This window comes from Phalacrocorax aristotelis, chromosome 5 (genome assembly GCF_949628215.1).
Source record: "Phalacrocorax aristotelis chromosome 5, bGulAri2.1, whole genome shotgun sequence".
Lineage (NCBI taxonomy): Eukaryota > Metazoa > Chordata > Aves > Suliformes > Phalacrocoracidae > Phalacrocorax > Phalacrocorax aristotelis.
Window position 1 is genome coordinate 29952850 of NC_134280.1, and position 23242 is coordinate 29976091.

Here is a 23242-nt window from a genome sequence, read left to right on the forward strand (position 1 = left end):
ACAACGGACAGCGGCCGCGCGGCCCCGCCCCACCCCACGCGCCCGCCGTGGGACGAGGTCGGCGCGCGTGCGCGTGCTGGGGCGGGGGGTTGGCGGAGCGGAGCGGCGAAGGGGGAGGCGCGCGCGCGCGCCGCTACCCGCCCGCCCTCGCGCTGAGGTAACGGCGTCCTGTAACGGTGGAGGGAGGAGGCAGACGGGCGCGCACCGCTGTGAGGAGCCGCCAGCCCAGCCCTGCCCAGCCCACCCTCGGGGCTGAGGGTGCTGCGCTGCCCCCCCCCCCCCCCCCGTCCGTCCGTTCGTCCGTCCCCCGCGCCGCCCCGGGGCGCTATGAGCCATGAAGCCGCCCGGCAGCATCTCCCTGCGGCAGCCTTCCTCCGGCGGCCGCCGCCTCCCCGCCGCCCGCCGCCCCACGCTACTGCCGCTCTTCGGCCACCTCGTCTCGCTGCTCCTGCTCTTCCATGGCTCCTCCTGCCCCCGGGCCGATGCGGCTGCAGCGGCCGCCGGTGGGTATGACGGGGGGGTCTGTGTGCTCGTGTGCGTGAGGCGTGTGTGGCTCCCCGGCCCCTCTGCCTCCGCCCTGGGTGATAAACCCGGGTAACATCCATTTCTCCCGGCACGATTTCTTCCTCCGCCCCTTCTAGCTTTGTGTACGTGTCTGTTTCGGCGTGTAGAAAAACGGGCCTCAGAAAATGTTTCCTTGGCTTCCTTGCTTACAAAAAAGAACAGAAACGTGAGGTTTCCTCCTCTGATCTTCTGAAGTCAGTGCTGCAGTGTTTTAGATAAAAGATGGTATACGTAGAAATGTGCCGGTGAGGTATGCGGCAGAAGGCTTAGGTGGTTTTTGTGTGTGTTGGGTTGCATGTGTGCGGGGATCTGACTAGGAAGCTGATTTGTTTGTCTGGGGTTGGATTTCTGTGTGTGCTTTTTGTTTAGTTGCTTCTGATTGCATATAGGCGGCATGTGAAGGGCTGAATGTAGCCGTGTTGTGCACCGTTTTATTACTGTTACTGTTACATTGCTTGTTGATTGACTGCATCTTGAAATCTCACTGGAGGAAGGATACCGGACTTCATCTGAAAAGCAGCTAGTAAAGAAAAGGGCTGTTGTCAAAGTTAAAAGAGAGGTAGAAAACTTCCGATTATGTAAAGGGATGGATTAGCATTCGGTGCGCATGGCCTCTGAATTCAGTTTGTCTTAGGAACATGGGGAGTATTCTTAGCCTTTTGTAGATGTATATTTGGGTTTGCGTGTGTGTGCCTGAGAGAGAAGAGAATTTAGCTATCAAAGAGGGTGTAGGGGGTAACTATATATCCATTAAGTTTTTTGTTTTTTCTATTGAAGGTTGAGAGCCTTTAAAATATTTATAATCTATGACTGCATATGAAAATGTATATGCATTTAAATAAATAATGTTATTTCTGAAACCATTCTATGTGTGAAAAATGAATCAGATTGAGCTCAATGAGTAAGCTATCTTTGTGTTTGCTTGAGTGATTAATAAAATATTAGAAAACTGCAAGATAAATATGTAGCTTTTTATAGAAATAAACACATTCTGCCATCTAATTTATGGCTGGCATATCTTTCTTCCTCAGACCTGCATTGGAATGAAACAGCAGGCAGTATAGAGGGAGTACTGGCAGATGAAGGGAATACATTTCAACAGAATAAAAGCAGTAACAGTAAAAATAACAGCTACAGCAATGCAATCCAGAAAGAAATCACGCTGCCTTCAAGACTAATCTATTACATCAACAGAGACTCTGAAACCCCTTACCATATCCTGGATACTAGGGCAAGGCACCAGCAGAAACATGACAAGGTAGGATAAAATGAGGTTCACCTGCAGAATTTTCAGAATGGTAATATGTGATGTGGAACTATGTTTGAATGTTTTATTCTGTAGATCTTCGAGACTTAATGGTGGTCCTTAACACTGTTTTTAGGAATTAAAGGAGGACATGTAATTAAAGAAGAATGTAATTTCCCTTGTGTTAATTTAAAAATAATTATTTTGAATTTCAGGATGGTTCAGAAGCTGAACTATAGATTAAATGAATGGGAATTATGCAAAGTTGACTTGTCTGATCAGCACAGATTCTGGTGTCTTGACTTACGGTATACCATCATCAAAAAAATACTTCTTCCAACATAGCTTTAGACTGCAGAAATGTCTGCATAGGGAGTTGCTTTAGAATCCTGAACTTACAATGTGAGTTACTTGGATTTGAATGTATCCTGCACTAATAAATGCAGTATTGGTTTCCTGCCAGTGTATGACCAGTGAAGACCACTGTAAAGTGTTACCAGTTTTTGCCAAATACCCACATTTTTCATTTTTTTAACAACAAGATCTAATATTTCATTTTGTATAGATGCAGGTAGTAATTTTTTTGTGAAATAACATGAGTTTGGACAAATGGCTTTGTGAAAAACCTTGGTAAAAAAATAAACCTCTTCTAAATGATGTTTAGGAGGCACCCTTTCAAATGATGCCATCCTATTTTTATAAAATTTTACTTAAAAAATTAATTTCTTCCCACAGGTTAAAAAGGTAGAGTGAGGGTAAATATGGTTTGTGTGGGAAGAGATTGCCATGGTAGAGAAGAGAGACAGCAAAGCAGATCAGTGTCTATGATATTATTGAAGGACTTAGCTATAATGGAATTCCTTCCTGTTGAACTGCATTACTTCTGAAATTTCAGAAAGTGGATTTGTATGGGCTTTTGTTGATGTGGCGTTAATGTGGAGGCACTGTGTAATCTTTGAAAAGAATATGAGATAGTTGTATAATTTAGATGTTTTAATGGGAAAAAGGTTGCTTCCTAGCTTATTGGACTTGGATACCAGTATGTGCCTTTGGATGCATCAAAGTATACCAATATGTTAAGGATGGCACAGAAAAACTGTTCAACTGTTGGAGACCGGAGCTACTTAAAAGAATACTACGTTCAGGACTAACACCCCTTTAAAGTGAGACCACTCTTTTAAATAAACTTAAACTCTAGAGACTTTCTGTTCCCCTCTTTGGAGAGGCGTGTGGCAAGAAAGAGATTTGCAAGCGCTTGCAGACCTGTCATTGGGAATAGTGGTTCCTCCATGTTTCTACGTGAGTTTTTTTTTTCCTGGGAATCCACAGAGGGGAATGTCTGCCAATCTCTCTACTTACCCAGCATTACCCATAGGAACATTGCTGGCATTGCCTATCCTTCCTGTGCCCTACCGTATATCTACCTGTTGGGGTGAAGCTCTGCAGAAATCAGCACTGACAGAATTGGTATTGATTTCCTTGGGTATGCTTGCTGCTGAGTACTGTGTAAAGTGGATCTCCTTTTTGCTCACTGTGTCCCTTTTAAGTGTAGGGAATGCTAATGCTGCATTTTTTCCCACAGAAGGGTTCTTTAAGCTTGGGGCTTCATAGAGAGTGACATTAAGTTGACTTCATTCTTCTGGCAAGAAACTTCTATTGCTTTGATCCATTTAATTGAAGGAAAGGGTTGATTATGTTCCTTGTACAGATTGATTTTTGCATGTCTTGCTTCTAGGGCACCATAGAGGGCTTCCCATCTGCAATTTGCTTCTTGTCTTTCCTTGCATGAAGTCATTTCTTTGCCCTTCCATCCATTTTACCAATAATGCTATACCAGATATTTTGGTTATTTTGTTCTTTTTAACATTCACTATAATAATATCTGTAGTGCACTAACTGGTGGAGGGGGGGAAGAGGGGAAGACTGCCTAGGATGTAAAGCAAAAGCAATCCATAAAGACAACAAAATGTAATTGGATTGTGAAAGATGCACAAGGGTTTTGATTGGGGGTGGGTGTGGAATTTTTTCAGAACTTGCCTTTATCCTTTCCCAGAGTTAAAATAAGTGCTATATTGTAATAAGTCCTACTTGCAAGATGTTGCTGTCTCCCACATCGGTAGTAAAAAGAAATAACCAAAATACCTTTATAGTTAGGTAAAGAAAGAAATCTATATTTCTACATTTAGGATTATGTTTTTCACATGCTAAAAAAATGAAAGACAAATATGATGACCGTATGTACCTACACAGTGGACAGCGGAGGAAGGAAAATACCAATTTTTTTTTACTGTTCTTGGAACTTTTCATACTTTAACCTGTATTTTCTTGTGCCATGGTTTAACTCCAGCCGGCAGCTAAGTACCACACAGCCACTTGTTTGCTCTCCCCTGGTGGGATATGGGAGAGAATCAGAAAAGCAAGAGTGAGAAAACTTGAGGGATGAGATAAAGACAGTTTAACAGGTAAAGCAAAAGCCATGCGCACAAGCAAAGCAAAACAAGGAATTCATTCACTCCTTCCCATGGGCAGGCAGGTGTTCAGGCACCTCCAGAAAAGCAGGGCTCCGTCACATGTAATGGTTATGTGGGAAAACAAATGTGATCACTCAGAAGATCCCTGGCTTCCTTCTTCCCCCAGCTTTATATGCTGAGCATGATTTCATATGGTGTGGAATACCCCTCGGGTCCGTTTGGGTCAGCTGTCCCAGCTGTGTCCCCTCCCATCTTCTTGTGCACCTGGGAGAACATGGGAAGCTGAAAAAGTTCTTGCATAAAGTAAGCGCTACTTAACATGGAGATGTTTTAGTTGTTGCTATCAATGCTGTTTTTGGCACAAATCCAAAACATAGTCCCATACTAGCTACTCTGAAGAAAACTAACTCTTATCTGATCTTAAACCAGGACATCTTGTCAGCCTTAATATACTGTTTATAGGCATCTGATGTGGATATACTACCTAATTATGGATATTTTTCAGTAGACCCCTGTCTGTGGAATTTGATTATAGTGGCCAGGAGAATATAGACCATATGGATAGTTTTTGGGAGTAGGCCTGAATACCTCAGAAATACTGAGTCACAATAAGGAGAGGGGAAGAGTACGGGAAACTGTGTGCATGTGGCAAGAAAAGAGGTAAAGCTAGAGAAATATAATTATGTAAAATGATTTAAAATATTTTATTTTTTAAAGTCTTTTCCTAAAAGTAAGGGTCTATGGCCTTCATGAAATGTATGTAGAAATGAAGGGCCAGAGGAGAAAAGTGTATCAGAGAATCAAAAATTTAAATAATAAATTGCTTTCTTGGTGCTGATCCTCTTTATCCCCTTTTGAATTTGGTGAAATGCCAACATAATGAGAGCTCATATGTGATCTAAACTGTTGGTAGAAACTCTTCTTCCTTCTTATTCTTCTGAGAAGCTTTTTCTCGATGCTTGAAAAAAAGGAATGTTCACCATAGTGCTGACTAATTGAAGTGGTCTTTCTCCACGGTGGACAGAATTTTAGTGTTCAAAACCAAAAAGCATATTTTGAATACTTGGTGTTTGAAGACTCTAAAATCTGTATACCTGCTTCCTTGCGGTCAAATTAAGGCTAGCTGGTTTTGAGTTCTTCAGAAGTTGTTTTTAGTGTGAAATTCTCAAAAATTAGCATCTGTTTATAAAAATACACTGAAGAAGCTCACAAGAATCCTTAAATTTGCTGAAGAGGTCTGAGTCATCTGTGTTATGCGGCTCTGTCTTTTCAAACTTCTGCAGATGGAGGTACCATTTTTGAATGAACTGGTAGTCTCTTTACTGACTGCTTTGATTCATTTTCACAGACTTTATATACAAGATTGTTAGGACCTAGTGGGAAGACTGCATGGGACACAACTTGTCAAAAAGACTAGGAGCAAGTCCTTATGGTGGCCAGCAGATGGAAAAACCTTGCAACACAAGATGTGATCTCAGGCTAATAGGATTGCCAGAGAAACACAACTCAGGGCAACCTTGCCAAATCTTGGGTGGAAAATAGCTTGAACTAGGTGCATATGAAGGAAGACTGTATCTGCCGGGCAGTTTCTAACTGTTTTTGACCACTGAATCATAAGTTTTCAGAAGCTTTAAAGAAGCAATGTCTTAATGCATAATTTGAAGCTATTACTATAATTTTCGGGAGGAGGGAGGTGTTGAGAACTGTTTTGTAGACCCTAATGACTGGGAAAAAGTGTGTGATAGTAGTTTTGACTGTGAGGACAGTTCCACCCTGCAAAAAAATTATATTAATTTTGAGTTGTTGGGGTGAAAACTCTGGGTGCTTCTGTTCAGCTCAGCTGTTTGTCATTTAAATAAAGAAAATATTCCTGCTGGGCTGAATGTTATGCTTTTTGCTACGTTGCCCTGCTTTAAAGGTTGCGATACACTGCTGTCTCAGTCCTTTATGCAACTTTGGTATGTAGCCTACAAAAGTTGAGGGAAAGCATCTTTAAGATGAAAGGAAGACAGCTGTATCACAGCCATTGCAAAGGAGGTGGTACTGAATTAAAAGCAGGCCTATTTTGTAAGAGATGAAAGATAATGATTAATAATCTCTCAAGAGGTGGCATCAAGTGAATTCTTATTAAATCCAGAAAAAAACTCTATGCATTAGTCTTCCCATGCCTTCCGTTGCCTATCTTAGGCCAGGTCTTCACTTTTAATCCCCATGTGATGAAAACTGATCAAAATAATGAACTTCAGGTGGCTTACATATGTGTTTAAGACTGTTGGTGAATCTTTGTAGTACATCAGCTGGCTTTGCATTTTTCTCAGAATTTTCTGTGGTGCAGCTTCAATTTACGCTACTTGTAAGTGGATGATTTTGTGTACTTTGTCTTTTTTCTATTCCATATAGAATTTATATTAATGCAAAAGGCTGAACTGGACTCTGCATCTTCAGTAGTTACTTAACAGGAGGGTCGAAATTGGTATTCTTCTATTCTTTGGCTTCTGGGAGTAGGCCATCTTCCTTATGCCAACTTCTGCTCGAGTAGATCTGCATCTTGGTTTCCTAGCTGAAATGTGAGTCATGATATTTCTAAAACTTTTTACATCTTCCCCCCCCAGTATATTTCTGGGTCCTCTCATGAGCTTTAGGCAATAACATATAAAAGGTTTCAGTTCCTAAATGTTAGGCAGTGCAACGCTAGCCTTTGTTCTGAAATAAATAAAATGAAGTTTATAGGTATTCTAGTATTTGTGGGAAGCTGGGTATTGCAGGAAAGTGGTCCAAGATATAGATGCACTACTCTCTAGAGTCTGATGAACAAAACACTGGGAGGGATATGATTTTAGATGCCAGAGTGACTGCAGATGGGTATCTAAGTATTGTGATGTCGGGAGAGAATGGTGGGTTCCGGCCCCTCGGGTTAAAAGAGCAACAGTAGAATTGCTGGTAGTCCTGAGCCTTTGCTCACATGCTGACAACCATTCTTTCAAAGAAGGGTCTTCAAGGCTTGAGGTTCAAGTGTGTCAGATTAACCTTTCTATTGTTAATCATTAAAGACCAGAAACAAATCATTAACAGAAACTTTTCTGAAATACCGTATGCTTTAAGCATGAGTTTTTACATGCTGCTGTGACATTTATGTATGCCATTTCAGTATGAAATGCTTTATTTCCAATGAATAGTGGAAGGTTATCTTGGTGTATGGTAGATGTTTTCCAAATACTAAAGAAGGATGGGTTCTGTATGAAGTCTGAGGATAAGCAAACAAGCTAAAAGAAGAGTAAGTAACTAATATATTGTAAGTCACATTACAAGTTTTGTCACAAATTACTATTATCAGAATGAAGGTCTAGATCAGAAAAACCTCTTAATGGTGTAAAGTCCATCTAAATCTGACTTAGGTTTCTAATTCCAAAATGGGAGTGATGAAACCCCTTGCTCAGCTACTGAAATGGGAGAGGCAGCTCTTGGCCATTATTTTAGTCAGCAGAACTATATGCAAAAATAGATTTCTAAAAGCAATGAGCTTGTCATTTGGAGATCACATCTGTATGAAAACAGCAAAAGACCCATAGGTACTATCAGTCAGTTAAATAACGCTGTTACTTTTGTTTTGTGACAGAACTTAGTATTTTTTGAAGGGATAACACGTTATTGCATTTGGCATAGTTTTATTGTGAAGAAATAAAACCAATATAGTACTTTACTTCAGGTGATGATGGCTGTAAAATTCCTGAAAGTCTGGAAAAAGTGAATTATGGGCAAATGATGCCCAACTGCAATAATGAAAACAAAGTGTTCAGGTTGTGACATGGATCAGTAGAACTGATATTCTAGTTACAGCCTTCTAGTCCATTTTTATCTTGAAACTTTTAGTAAGCTGATGACTGATTTGAAAGAAACTAGAATTTTTTAATGTATACATATTTTTGGCTTGGAAAACCCCCTGAAAGCTACTGCTTTGCACAAGTAGCTACAGCACTCTTAAAATAGTGTGAAGAATCTCTTATTACAGTGACTATGCTAGTAATCCGAGCTGCCAGAATAGTGAGAGAAATTTTTTACTTTTCTCTCCTCCCCCTCTCAATATTTGGGTTTGCGGCAGAAGTTTTAAAGACTCAGACCCTCCTTCAACCCGCTCCTCTATATATCATCAGTAAGTCTTTGCTGCAGAAAAGCTTGATGTAATTTTGTAGCTTTGCTGTTGGAGTTAGCTTATAGTTGTCAAAGCAGGAACCTCTGCAGAGGTTTTAAAATGATAAGCAAGCATGTACGAAGGAACTTGGTCTCCTGTTTAAGTAAAGAATGTTCATGCTGATGTGAACATATGCATGTATGCAAGTGGTACAAGAAGGTAATGTGTGATATTTTTCCTGTGAAAAGACGTGGTAAGATATCTAGCCGGTATATATTCTTCAACATATATGCTAATATATATACGCAGTGGAACAGGCTGCCCAGAGAGGTTGTGGAGCCTCTTCCCCAGGAGACATTTAAAACCCACCTGGACGTGGTCTGGTGTCCGTGCTCAAGCAGGGGGTTTGGGCAAGATGATCTCCAGAGGTCGCTTCCAACACCCACCATTCTGTGATTCTGTAATCTACGTTATGTCCTTGTTTGAATTTATATTTCTATGCCAATCAGAAGAACATCGTGTTTCAGATTATACTTCAGGCATTGTATTACTCAGTAGCTGGTAAGAAAATACTGTGAAATGATAAGCTGTATAATGGAATTTCACAGATACTTTTCTGAAGTACTTCCCATCGTGGTGGTACATGACCGTTTTAACAGCTACACCACCTGGTGACAATTCACTGGTAGCTTTCTGTGCTAACTTGCTACAGGAAAAATGTCAATTCCAGGATTAAATACTTCAGTTTTATTACCTTCACCTGATATCTGGCTATGGCTTTCATGGATGGTTATCTGTTACTTAACTGGCTTAACAAAATCTGTATTTTGCTGCAGCAGTGGTGTATCACATCCATGTGAACTCAAAACTGGTTTTGCTAAATGGAGGGGATTTAAAATCCAGTGTTCTTGTTGTAACCAATGGTTTGAGCTGAGTTTGGTGCGGAACATGTCTCGCTGCAGGGTAGCAAACTAGTGTCAGCTGCTTTGCAGCAATTGCTTATGTGTACAGGCTACATCTGTTAAGTGAGGCACAGTAATAGATAGCAAGTGGTGGTTTTATATAAAGAAGTAATTGTTTTCTGAAATAGCAATGATACTGTATCTAGTCCTACAGGATGAACTTTTTCTTATGATATTGTAGACTGAGAATACAAATTACTTTAAATAATTTTAAATTGCAGAAAGATAAAAAAATACATGGTTGATGGCTTAGAAACATAAAGGATGATATACATGTATCATTGAATGGGCTTGATTGGACAAAAGAAAAGCTATAGCGGATCAGACCAGGTGTCCATCTAGCTGTCCCTGAGAGCAATCAGTAGCCGATGGCTAGGGAGGGGTACAGGAGCAAAACAGTCATGGGATGCTACTTCCTAGACTGGTTTCCCAGACTCCAGCAATTTGTGGCTGAGGATCTTCTGGGAACCAGAACTTGTCTTTTGGATTTATTAGCCCTTGATGGGAGTTTCTGATCTTGAGGTTATCCAGGGCTTTTTTTATACATGTACATTTTTAATATCTGTGATGTCTTGTGCTGAAGTTTCAGGATTTTGGCATGTTTCAGTACACCATGATTGCTTTTGAAGTGTGTTTTATTATTTGAGGCCATATGTCATCCTCCACACTTAAGCATTTTCTTCCAACCTGTGATTCTGTGAAGTAGCTTGAATCTTCTTGAAAGGAAAGATATTCAAGAGTTTAGCTTATTTAGTTGGTTTGGAATTGGCAGTCAGAACAACAGTGGTGACAAAACAAAAAAAAATTTAAGGGAGAAACAACATACTTGGGTATTTCTCTCTTGCAGGTGATTATTTAGCTTTGATGCTGCTCTTGTTCTAAAAAGTGTTTCAAAGAATAAAACGGAATACATATCGGTTAGGAGAAGTGAAAGAAATGCTTTTCAGTTTGATAAAACTGCAGAACAAGTGTATTTCTAAACTAACCTTGGAAAAAGTATATAGTCACTTTTGAAGTTAGTTTTTTGCTCAGCTTGGCTAAGTACATCATTTGGGGATCACTGGTAGTTATATTGTTTCTAAAATTACTTGTAAATGTCATTAACAATATACTACACTGAGTAAATCCTGATTGGGCAGTCACTTTTTGCCATGTTATGTGTGTTAGGAAAGTTATGTCATAGATCTGTAAATTATAATCTTCATGGTTTGTATGTCAAAATGCAATATACTAAAAATTACCATGTTTATCTTTGAGTAGGAGATATTTTGAAAAACTTCCCCCCCCCCCAAATAAAAACTAGGTACTTTAAGAAATTCTGTGGTTCTGATGTGGTTCTAATTTCTCATGGTTTCAGAATGATCTTAATGGAATAGTACATCATCTTTTAAACTTTCCAGATAGTTAATATTGAAGTCCTGCATGTGGCATATATAAAGACACATCATTTTAGGTAAAAGTTATATGTGAAGGAGACTCAAAGCGGTAGCTCCTGTAACTCTAAGTGGAATCTTTATGGGATAAAACTAATTGCAACCCTTCTCCTGCAACAAACTTTCATGCTTTTTAAAAATTAAATTAATGCATATGCATGTTGAAACCATAATGAGGTTTTTGTCACGAACGGGCTTGAAAAGCTCCTTGTGACACTTGTTCCTTGGTTTCACTGAGCATAAAAGTGGAGCAGGGGCTGATCTCCTACTAGGCATGCATTTAAACAGAAATTCTGTGCTTTTTTTTATAGATATATGTGCTAGCTTTCATCCTGGCAAGTTTGCTCTTGATGGAGACTGTCTACATCAAGTCACCTATTTGTCTTTATACTTAAACTGTTTCACTCTGGAGTTTACAGCTGCTCTGAATCACAGTTTGGCAGGCCAGTGTTATCTCAGTGAGTTGGTGAACTGGTGAGACAGCTGTTAATATTAATTTACCAAAAAATGTAACAGAAAGCTTGATACTGGTTCCCTTCCATATTATTTTAGATATCAGCTAGGAATATTGTTTTTAAAATTCTTCTTTAAAGTTATTGTATTCTTTTAATAAAACCCAGGCTCTTGGTAAGAGATTGTTTAATGATATTAAAGATCTTTAAAATATTTTGTAACTACACACCTTTAAAGAAGCTTGACAACAAAGCTCTGTGACCCTGTTGAAAGGGAAATGATAATTTCAGGGGGCACAGAATGATAAATTAACACAGGAAACATCACAGCTGATTTTAGTCACCATAGCAACTTTTAGAAGTAGTTTTTAAAAATTATATTGAAGGGTTTTATGAAAGATAATGGATACCTTTGCTGCAAAATAAGATGAGAGTCAGTGCTGCTCTGTGTAGTGCAAGGATGGAAGAGGGACGTAAAGCATTTATCCTGTGTGGAAAAATTTCCAAAGGAGAACAAAATTGTAGGCCTTGTGGGCTGTGAAAGCTAACCTTCATGTTTAAGTTATGCCATAACCTAGCTAGGTCTTCATATAGCTTTTGTGACATACCTGAAGATTCATTGTGGTGTTTAGTAAAAAAAAGGGTTTTTTTCTTTTGATTAAAGGGCTTAGTCATAATATTCCAGCTTTATGTGATTATTAATGCTGTACCAAATTAGTGTATAAGCATGATTTGAGCAGAACATTATCAGGGATTAGGTTCTATGAAATTAACATCTAATATCTTCCACACTACTGGAACAGTGTCTTCACAAAAATAAATTCTTGGATCATCTCTTATCTTCTTGTTTTTGTAGAAAAGAGACAAGAATGTTTTAAATGTCTCTGGCTTCAGTTGCAACAGTACAGAAAAGAATAACGAGTACAATTTATATATCTGACAAAAATGGAATATCCTGCAAGTTAACTCTCCATGTGAGACAAGCTAATGTTGTTTTGTTGTTGTATGTTGAGCAGCATGAGTTTCTGTACACTGGTTTGGCTACAGTGCCAAGTACACAGACTTTAATTGTGAAGGGCATACTTTGAAGGAGTCTTTCATAACATGTAATACAAGCCTTGCCATAATTTTCTTATTTGAAGGTGTGTATTACAAATACTTAAAGTATTTCAGGCCTTTTAAAGTGACTGAACGGAGTAATATAATTAAAAGAACAGTATACTACATTACTTAATGTTTTTGTTACATAGCCTCCTGGTTATGGCAAAATATAGATGTTTAGGTGAATCTTCTTTTTTTTTCTTTTTTTCCTTCTTGCTTTTGTGAGGAATGAATATGTATTTGAAGCCATGTTTTTCAGGTACCCTTTGCTTCTCTCTCTTCCTTTACCATCTACAAAGGCAAATCTTTTCGAATCCGGATTTGGTGCAAGGGCAAAGCTTTTCATATGCCTATGAGGTTCATGAAAATAAGCGTGTTTTCCATAACTTTGTTTTTCACAGGTGTTTCTCACATTTGTTGCATATAAAGCTCAGTGATTCTTTTGACAACTTTAATGTTCTGCAAAACTCTATAGTACTCCTGTGTGTTCATGTTTACAGGCTGTACATCTGGCCCAGGCAAGTTTCCAGATTGAGGCCTTTGGCTCCAAATTCATCCTTGACCTCACATTGAATAAGTAAGTGCACAATTTGAGGTTTCTTTCTTTCCTGCTCTTATTGTCTTTAACTTATGGTATAAGGTCAGGGCATGTGAAATCCCGAGATCTGTGGAAAAATATGGTGTTATCCAAGTTTATTAATACAAAATAACATTTAGCCTTTTAAAGTGAGGTAACTGTTACCCTTGCTGATGCCGATAACATACATACCTTTAAAATTTTATCATTCACAATAAAATAAATGATGAAAAATAGAGAGACTCCAGTACCAGTAGTGCTTGAAAGGTGTGGATTTTTGGGTGCATTTTTCACTTGGTGAGGAACTGTCATGCAGGTGTTATTTTAGTTGCTCAAGTTAGTGTGTAGGAATATTTTAAATACTTGTATGAATGGCTCATCTTCAATGATCTGGAAAACATGCTATTGCCACTGTAATCATGAAGTTCCTAATAAAGTGGGAATCTTAATGGTTTGGCTGTACTGAATGGTGCAGCTGGAGTCTGTTTACCAGTAAGACAATTTTACATAAAGGTAAACTCTAGAAGATCTGACTTGTAATACAGGTCAATGCTGGTTTAGTTGTTTGTATCACATCTATTCTTATGCCCACCTGAAGTTATGGAAGTAGGTGTTTTTCTAAAAATTGTAATGAAGTTTTTTTGCTGCTGAAAGTTTACACTGAGAAAGTATAAGAATAAGGTGGAAGTATAGAATCAGTACTAAATACTGGACAGGTAAAATTATCTACAGTATTGCTTAAAAGTGCATTTGCCCCTTCTGCTGCCCTTGAGCCTTTCAGCTCAAGGAGAAACAAATTTACAGAAAAAATGTGTTGTGGTTTTAAAAACCCCAATGTGTTCCTCTGGTCTTGAGGTCCATTTGAGGCCTTATTTTTGTCTTAACTGTCATGTAATGAAAGTTCTGTTAGGGAGAAAAATACAAGCTTATTAAATCTAATGGCTGTTCAAAGCAGCAAGCTATGGCTTTATAAAATTTGCTGAACTGTTACATCACATGTTTTGCTGCTTGGCTACTAGTTATCAGATGTTTTCCTGTAAAGGTGAACTGGAAACATTTTCCTTCATCCATGCATGATTTTGAAGTTAGTTTGCTCTGGCAGTTCCATCTTTTAAAATGTGACATATGGTCTTGAGTGGCTGGCAAAAGGTGAGTTAGTATGAAGGCAGGGAATGGCACACAGAATGGAAGGAGAAAGAAGGCTTGCAGATAACTGGGTGTTCTTTAGCCTCTGGAAGAACTAATAGTGTAGTGCAAGACTACGGTGTTTTATGAGAGTCAGAGATGGACCCATGCAGAGTAATTCCAGTGGGGTAATCATTATATATTTGTGAAGGGAACCTATATCTAGTGGCCTCTAAGCTACAGGGAACGTCTCCTCTTGGTCTGCTTGCACTGTTTCTGTTTGCATGTCCAGCCAGTAGCAAGACAGAGCACGCGTTCCCGAGATGGCACTATGCGTAGGATATGGCTGGTCACACAGACCATCACAGAGGAAAAGCCTTGCCTTTACTGGCACCACATACATAAATGCAAACAGCACTTAAATGAACAAGAATACAAACAGCCTGATAAAGTTCTCCAGCTGATGGGAATTGCAGTTTGCTAATTAAATATGTGCACCAGCCCTCTGCTGATTCACAAGCATGCTGGCATTCACAGACTCAAATGTTAACACAGGCTTTAAGTTCATCAAACATTCATGTCTAGGCCTGAGGTCTCTTACTGGGTCACCAGCTTAGACCTTAGGTCCTTCCAGGTACAGGACCCCTCACAGTTGTTGACTGACTCTAAAGTTTGCTTGCTCATCACACCTCTGCAAAATAGAGAGCAAAGTCACATAGAAAATATTACAAGTAGGACTCAATAAAAACATAGGACAGACTGCAGTGATCAGGTATAGGCCTGGGCCAAACAAACCTACTGACTTGCAGCTACACTAATGAGTCCTTTTGTGCCACTTCCTCTCCATTTTCCCATACTTGTTACATCCTGATTCACCATTGCTACCTTTGGTGCTTCCCCTCAATATCCCATAAAAATGTTTGCACATTTCCACAAGCCCTTGCAGACTTCCTGTAATAAGTTTGTTCTTTCCCAGGAGACCCATGATGACATAGTTTACCACTTCTTATCTCTTCCAAGGTTCTGGTTGAACATCAAGGCCATGCCTGAGTGGCTCCTTCCATGGCCTGTCAGTCAGTGACCTAACAGAGGTAATAACAAAGGCCAGAACTCTTATATCCTGTTCGTTAGGGTTTGTGTGTCTGGGTGTTTTTTGCTTTTCCTGTCCTAATCGCTTGTGCTGAATGGCTATTAATCAAATACAATCACAAGCCCAGTAGCCTTACATTCCATGTACCCTCGCAATGTTACCCATTGTCCAGTACCCCTGTTTGTCCTTGCTTATTTGTAACAGATGGTCCATAAAGGAAGTAAGTGTACATATTTTTCCAACTTTGGTTGCTTTATCAGTAGTCAAGAAATGCAGTGTCTTTCACCTCAAAAAGAGAGAGGAAGATCACTTGCTGTGCACCTTATGCAAAGTTCTGCTCTTGGGGTATCAAGAATTTTCTTACTGGCTCTATGTAAGGCCGGGGGTGTTCAGGTTCTTACTGGTATCCCAGCTGTTTGCCTCTTCATACATTTAGGTCGTCTTCTAGCTTCGTAGGTGGTTTTTGACTTACGTTTGACTCTTTATCTGGTTCTGCTCCAGAAAACAATTACTTCAAAAACCTGTCCTATTTTTTGACCTGACATAAGACTCTAAAACTGTAAGTCATAAAACTTGTAAATCATAAATTTTAAATACCTATAGACAATGATTTGAAAAAGACCCATTCTTGTATCTCGGTTATATTTGTGTTCAGCAAAATGCTGCCTTTTGCTACTATTCTGAATTACAATGAGTTTTAGCTGGCATACTGGTATTACTAATGTCTAGTCAGGAAGAAAAGCAGAGCAACAAGAAGGCCACAGACTTGAGCTGTTATGTGCTATTGGCCAAAATAATCCAGTCGCATGTGGAATACATATTGAAAATCCGAAATACCCTTGAATATGTTGAATATATATTTGTATCAGTTACTCTAAGGTGAGTTAATGTCACCTACTCTGTGTGTGTGTTCTGGTTTTGTCCCTGCCTTTTTTAGGAAAGTTCTTCAAGTATATAAAGGAAAGATCAGAGGATGGTTGTTGCCTACAAACAGGTTCTAGTTTTACGTTTTCTCTACCTTTTCTGGAATCTCCGCAGTTGCCTAACTTACGTGTTTCAGCTGCTCTTTTTTTCACAGAAAATATTATAAACAGGAGGTGAAAAAATTGGATATTTACTTGCATTAATAACTCAAGATTTTGTGAGAAGAACAGGTGGCAATCTGAAAATTTCTGGACCACGTTAATATAAATTTTTACTTGATGTTTTCTGTCTTGCTATAGTGCAACAGCACAAACATCTTGAAGGAATTATAAGTCCATCAAACCTCTTGAATCCAGTGTGCAGAGACAATTCAAATGTAAGATTTGTATGGAGTTTGATTGGGAATTTGAATTTTTCAGTTGCAGAAGGCCTACAGGTGTTAAAACAAATGAAATATAATTTGTTATCCTGAAGGTCATTATTGGCAGCTTTTTCTGATGAGAAGACTCAGGAAAAAAAGGTTAGTTTTGAACTCTAACTAGGTGGGTTACTCTGAAGTTTCAGACATCTTGCTTGTTGTTACACTTAAATGTTTGACCAATTTCAGGTGGTCAGTGTGATAATAACTGTAGATACGTGGATTTTGAAATAATTTGATGCAAAAAGTAATACTTTCTCTAATCTGTAATGGATTAAATAATGTTTAGTTAATGCTGTTAGTACAAAAATGAAAGATAAGGCACTAATGGGGTAACAGATAATCCCATTTGAAAAGTTAGGGGGTTTTATAATTCAGCTATGATCGTCTGCCCAAACTTGATAAATTTCCTATGCAACAAGTAACATGTAGCATTGTCTTAAAAAAGTTTATATAAAAAGCCTTTAAAAGTGTTCATTAACTTCAGTAAATTCATATTTTGTCCTCAAACAATAGTGTCAATTCATTTGTTGTAACTCTCTTGAGTAATCAATGATCCTAGTATATCAGAACAATTTATTTTTTCATTTATGTATTAAATACATAAACAAATATCTGTGAGGTGCTAACACATTATTCTTTAATGATCTCTTTTCCACCAACATGTAAAAGGCTTTTAAGTTGCTGTTCTTCTGTTGAAAGACGAGTGTTTCTGCAGGTAACTTTTATGTCCTGTTCAAAGCTAGCAGACTCTATGTTCCCCTGTAGTACTAAGACACATTAGAGAGCAACACTGCTAAAAGCAGTGAATTAAGAATGTCTGCTTGCTGGTTTTTTTTTTTAGTGATGAGGGAAGTTGGCTATATTGTCTGGCAGTTTTCAACCAATGGCCTAGTGCCATCCTCTAAATAAAGGAGTCTCCTCGAGCATTGGGGGCTGGGGCCATACTAGAGTCTTTTCCCACTGGGACTGGAGTGGCTGAGGCCCATACAAGGAATGGGGAATTAGGTACCTGAGCTGGGCAGAAAACAGAAGGTAGAAACCAAAGGCAAAAACTTCTTTCCTACTGAAAGCTTCTGTCAAAATTTAGGATTTTGGGGGAAGGGGGGAAAAATCACCAAGACTAGCCTGTATTTTTGAACTTTTCTTTCTTTTCCCTGTAGAAGTCCATCTTTCCAGGAAAATCCATTTGTAGGAAAATAGGTTTTCTTTTCAATTAAGAGTTGGAAAAAAAGGGCATGTTTGGCATGAACTGAACCCTCCCCCCACACCCACATTTGACTGTAACATGAGTTAAATATTTGAGACATTAAAATATGATGACTCTTGTGAGCAGTCTCTTATGTGAAGTGCAGCATTATAGCTAGCATATTACAGCCACTTTTATCCATCAGTTTAAAGCTTATAATTGTTGTGTAGTCTTTGGTGTATGTTTCTGTAGGGCTGAATTTGGGAGTAGTCCCAGAGGAGATTACATTGTTAGCATGATTTCAAAAACAATAGGGCAGTAACTGGATTATTTGAGAATCTACTTGATTCTTGTTTTTATCAAAATTCTTTTTTAATGGAAATGGGAAAACTAGTCAGTTTTCTAGAAGGAAACTTCAAATGTTTATAATATTTTCTTAAATAAAAACGTAAACATTTAGGATCCTGTAAGATACGCAAGCTGTGTAAATTACATGTGATATTATTGTGGTAAGTTTAACTCTAGTCTGCTTTTAAAAATTTGTTACAGATGAGATGCAAAGAACTCAGGGCTAGGATTTTACAATGCATGTATACTCCTGAGTAAGTGCAGTCTTGAGTGTCTCAGCTTTAGATAACAGAGCTTTACTGCCTCACTTGCCATTCCCAGAACTGGAGGCCAACCTATTACAAGTTATCATTTGCCTCAGCAGGCATTTCACATGTAAAAAGACTTAGAGACAGATATTAAAACCTCTCTATATTTTTCAAGACACATTAATGTCTGGAAAAAGCTTTCTATTGTAATTTGAAAAGTTCTAAAAACTGATGGTGTGAAGAAGCTTCCTTCTCAATTACTGTGTTCAGCCGTAAATTAGGAGCATTAATTATAAACAATATTTCAATTATTCTTAGTATTTTGTTTCTGTAATTTTAAGTGTTTGGTGCAATTCCCTTCAGGTATTCTTTTCCATGCTGTCACTAAGGTTATAAAAATGTTGATTTTATAATATTATGTATGCTCATGCATTTGTATGTTCACTAGTGTGCACTATCTAGTGTTTTACTAATACACTCTTCCAGGAGGCAGCACCAGTCCTGCCATTGACCAAGGGCTTGCACTCTTAGCTCAATGTCTCAAATATTTCCAGTTCCTTGTCATCTACTTTCATTCCTCCTAGAACTTTCCAGATCAGTCCTTTTAATATTTCTTCTTTTTATCTCATTTTTCTTCATCTCATCCCCTTCTCTTTAGCAAATATTTACAAAATAAAGTGTGTATGCATGTCTGTTTCTATGTGTGTTTTATAGGGGAGAACTTAGAATGCTAGCCATAGAAATGAATGTTGTAGTCCTTAGCTTTCAAGCATTCAAGGTTTGGATTCCCTGGCAGCAATTAAGCAATGTCCCTATGCCTGCTGTGTGATGCATGAGTAGAGTTGCGCTCCATAGAATGGCTATCAATAAAATAATTGGCAGGAGAGCTTATTTCAACAAGACTGTAAGAAACCCAGCATCGGCTAATTTGTTTGAAATGCCACTTTGTTTTTTCTGCACTGATGTAAGAACTCTTGGGATGTGTGTTTCTGCGTGGGATCCAGCAGCCTCTAGGAAGAGTAATTTTAAAGAATTTGTTTTAAACAAAAATCCACAAATAAAAACAAAAACCCAAAACAAAACCAAACCCAAAATAAATAACCCTCCCCAATCCCACAAAACCCCAAAAGTAAACCAAAACACCTTCCCAAAAACCCCCCACACCCAAAAACCTGAAGGTATGCTGTTTAAAATGTGGACATTGGTGTTGTGAATGATAGCCCTCTTTTCAGACCACTTGCTTGTGGAGTGAAGAGACTATTCTGTGCACTCCTGATTCTGGATTTAAGTGTGGATCTCGTACCCTTCTGAACAGGGTTTTTGAATGCCTGTCAGCTGAGATGTGACCACAGCCGTTGGTTTGGTGGATTGTTAGGGTCAACAAGCTCAGGACAAGGCAAATACACATCTGGGACAATATGACAGTGCTATAAAATTCTGAGAAAACACCCTCAAAATTTGCTGTGTGTATTTGCTGTCAAACAACATTCTAAGCAGTTGTCTGATTTGATGCGTCCTTTTTTATGTATTGTTCTTCTACCTTGCTCACGTGTAACCACTGTCACGTGGCAGTGGTGAATAACTGTTACCTTTCTAATCTAGTTGATTTTTCAGTCAGTTTCTGAGATGATCCAGTCTTGTCAATAGTGAGATCTTTATGCTGAAGTGAATTGCTGGGATCTCAGATTCTGTTACAGTCAGGCTGAAATCTTTGCATTTGGAGCTAGTATAAAGCCTGCATATGCTTGACATATGGTTAGTTAAGTTCATCAAACTAGCTCCTAAAGGCCTGTATCGCTGAATTTAACTTGATTCAATGACAGAGCTAAAGTTGTGCAATATAGTTCAACATGGAAGCATGGATTAAGGGAACCAAAATAAACTATTAGTTTGCCAGAGTACCAAAACGTGTATCTGATTCTGCTATAGTTGTTAATCTAATCTGAAGGCAGTTGAGTCAGTTTTCCATAAGTATAAATAAAGTTATTTAAGTATTTTTAGAAGTAAAATAAAATAATAAAAAGAACCCACACCCACATCTGGTTCCATTTTTCCTTCATTGTGAAGTTGTTTTAAATTGGACTGTTATTGTTAGACACAAAGTATCAGGACATGTGGAGCATTCAGTGAATTCTTTAAGAGGAGAGAAAACCAAAGTTTCTTTTTTACGTAAAAAAAGCCCTCGCTTTAAATGAAGAAAGCTTTGGCAAATATGGTTACGGTTGAATGAGACCATTCTGGCAAAGACAGATGGCAGCCCACAGCCTTAGACTACACGATAATAAAATTTTTACTGATAATTCAAAGCTACCTGTTTTCCCAGCTGGTGATGGAAGAAAGGGATCAATTAAAATACAATATTGAATTAACTTGAAGAGTTGTTTAAATGAAATCTTTGTTTTGTCAATTGCTCTTCTAGGAAAGTTCTGTCATAGCAAATTACTTAAGTTATTTTCCATGACACAGTACTCGTATCTTCTGTAATATTGTCCGGCTGTTCAATTCTTCATATCCTTTTATAGCACATTTTCAAGTGGTATCATCTTCCGTGCTATGGTAAAGGAAAATATGGCAGGAACTGAGCAACATACTGTTCTTAATATTCTGAAGAACTCTTCAAGCTCCTACTTTCAAAATGCTTGCTGAAGTGGCCATTAAAGTATAGCATAGATCTCCATTCTCAGATGGAGGGCTTCAGGACATAACTAGAGAAAGGATCATGAAGAATTTGTCTGGATTCCTTGAACTAACTCAGGGCTTCTTGCAATGAGGGAAGCAGACTAATCCAAAAAAGAATCTGGTGCATTATGCTTTCCTGTCAGTCTTTTTTGGAGATGTTTCCCCATTTGAAGACCTCTTTAAAAGTACTTAAAATATTATCTATGTAATTTCAGCTTAATAAATTTGTTGTCAGGTCACCCGTTTCTCTACCTGAAAGACAAGCCAAACAGAAACAAACAACAAGAGCAAGACTGTTCAAGAAGTGATTTTTAAATGTGTACTCTTTGGTGTTGTAGAATCATTATGGTATTAATAGCAGAAGTGAGTGGGGACTTTCTTAGATTCCATTATTATGAAAAAGTTAACCAATACACCTGCATCAGTTGTTTCTTTTAATTGCTGGTAAACACAGATGCTTGGTCCACAGTATCACATTTTGATTAAGTTCCTTCAAGATAATATAAGAAAAAGTAGTGAAAACTTGCTGTGTTTTAAAAAATAGCAATGAGCATTTGCAGTATATTTCTTCCTTGGAGACGCTCTTGTCTGATCAGCTTCAAAGACAACAGCCAAGTAAAGACTATTGTAAATACATACTAGTCAATAAATTTCCATAAGAACAGTCGATTCAACAAAGCTTGTAGATATAATTTAAACTGGTAAGAGAAATAAGGCTATAGATGGCCATTCCATTAGATGACAGTGTCTTGATCTAACAAAATGCCATAGCAAGGTCTCAATTTGTTTTTCACATATTTATGTGCTACTGGACTATATCTGTCAAATGGACCAAAACATCTGTTGCATGTTCTGTTAAGTAATTCAACTAAACTAGGTTGCTCAGGTGCTGGTACTGAGCTTGAATCATTTCAGAATACTTAAATTATTGCTTGTAGTAGGTTAGTATGAAGATAATTTAAGAAGTATGCAAGAAAGATTATTCAGCTGTAGAGCGATTTTTCCACAGGCTGTGTACTAGGTTCCTGGAAGCTAACATGGTTACCTGTGTATGAGATACCTTTCAGTCATTTCACAGCCTTTAACTTCCCAAATCAATTCATCAGGATAGCTAGTTGCCAGGTGAGGTAAACCACTTCTCACACTGCAGCTCTCCTGCTTATGAAAATGGCAGTAGAGAAATATGTGCCAGGGAAATGGATGAGAGTTCTTCAGAAAGCAGCTGCTGCTTGCTTTAACAGCTGGCCTGTGTCTTCAAAGGCAGCAACTACCAGGAATGGCATGTCCTTTTGCTGCTTATTTTGCATCTGTCGTCGTAATTTGGATAGAAGAGATGGTGATGCAGGAGAGCTTAATAAAAACAGTTATCTAAGAAAAAGAAGGCAGGGTTGGAGGAACTGTAGAAAAGGACACAGCAGACTAAGTTTGGTTTTTTTTTTTCCATGAGTTCATTCAGCATGTTGCAATTCGATGCCTTCATTGTAAGGCATCATACTAATGTGTTGCTAGCCTAAATGTGCTTTTGTTTGATGTGATCATGACTTACACAAGTGTTTCAGTTACAGCTTGCACTGTTTCTGGTGCTCATAATATTGAAAAACAAATTTGCTGTACTGGAAGCATTTCTGCTCAATCAAAATGTAAATGGGTCAACTGAAGGGTGACAAAACATAGTCCAGTGTAGATGAGACAGAGATGTATTTTCTGAAATTCAGGGCTGCCTTTCTGAGGTAAGTTTAGACATTCTGTAAATTATAATGAAGGAAGAAGAGTTATTTTGTGATGTGGAGACCCTTATTCTATGCATGAGTTTTGTATCTCGTCCCTCAGGCACTTGTACTTCCACATGGGCTCTTAATCAGTGTATTCCAGGCCTTTCTTTTTGATGCCACTTGCATAAAGGATCCTATCACACCTACTGGTGAAATTATAGTGCTCTTCTGTATATCTGTCTTTAATGTTGGAAAAATGTTTGAAAGTTATTTTGGTTAAGTACTTTTTTTTTTTCATAAATAATTTCTCCTGTCTTTTGTCATAACATTAATAACAGGTAAAATTCTTGGTAGGGAAAATTTGTAGTGGCACTTTTATGCTTATTTTTACAGCTGTTGTTATTCCTGCAACTTTAGCAAAACATAGAACAAACCTCCTTACCCAAATTCTGTCTCTTTCTTTGCGGCAGTAGTGGATCATTTTTGCTGATTTTTTCAGTCCTAGACTATTCTGCAATATAACATTTCAATACTAACCATTTATAAGCACAGCTATGGATGTGTTTGTACTGAT

General features: G+C 38.3%; 1 protein-coding gene across 5 annotated transcripts in view; it reads left to right on the forward strand.

The window, feature by feature from the left end:
• Positions 1-239: 239 nt before the first annotated feature.
• Positions 240-23242, forward strand: part of ADAM23 (ADAM metallopeptidase domain 23) — an 81873-nt gene continuing 58870 nt past the window's right edge. For all 5 annotated transcript variants that reach the window (XM_075093730.1, XM_075093733.1, XM_075093729.1 and 2 more), the window contains exons 1-3: positions 240-503; positions 1596-1822; positions 12859-12935. In XM_075093730.1, coding sequence (XP_074949831.1) covers positions 335-503; positions 1596-1822; positions 12859-12935 — 473 coding nt within the window. In that variant the 5' untranslated portion in view covers positions 240-334. The remainder of the gene's footprint in view (positions 504-1595; positions 1823-12858; positions 12936-23242) is intronic.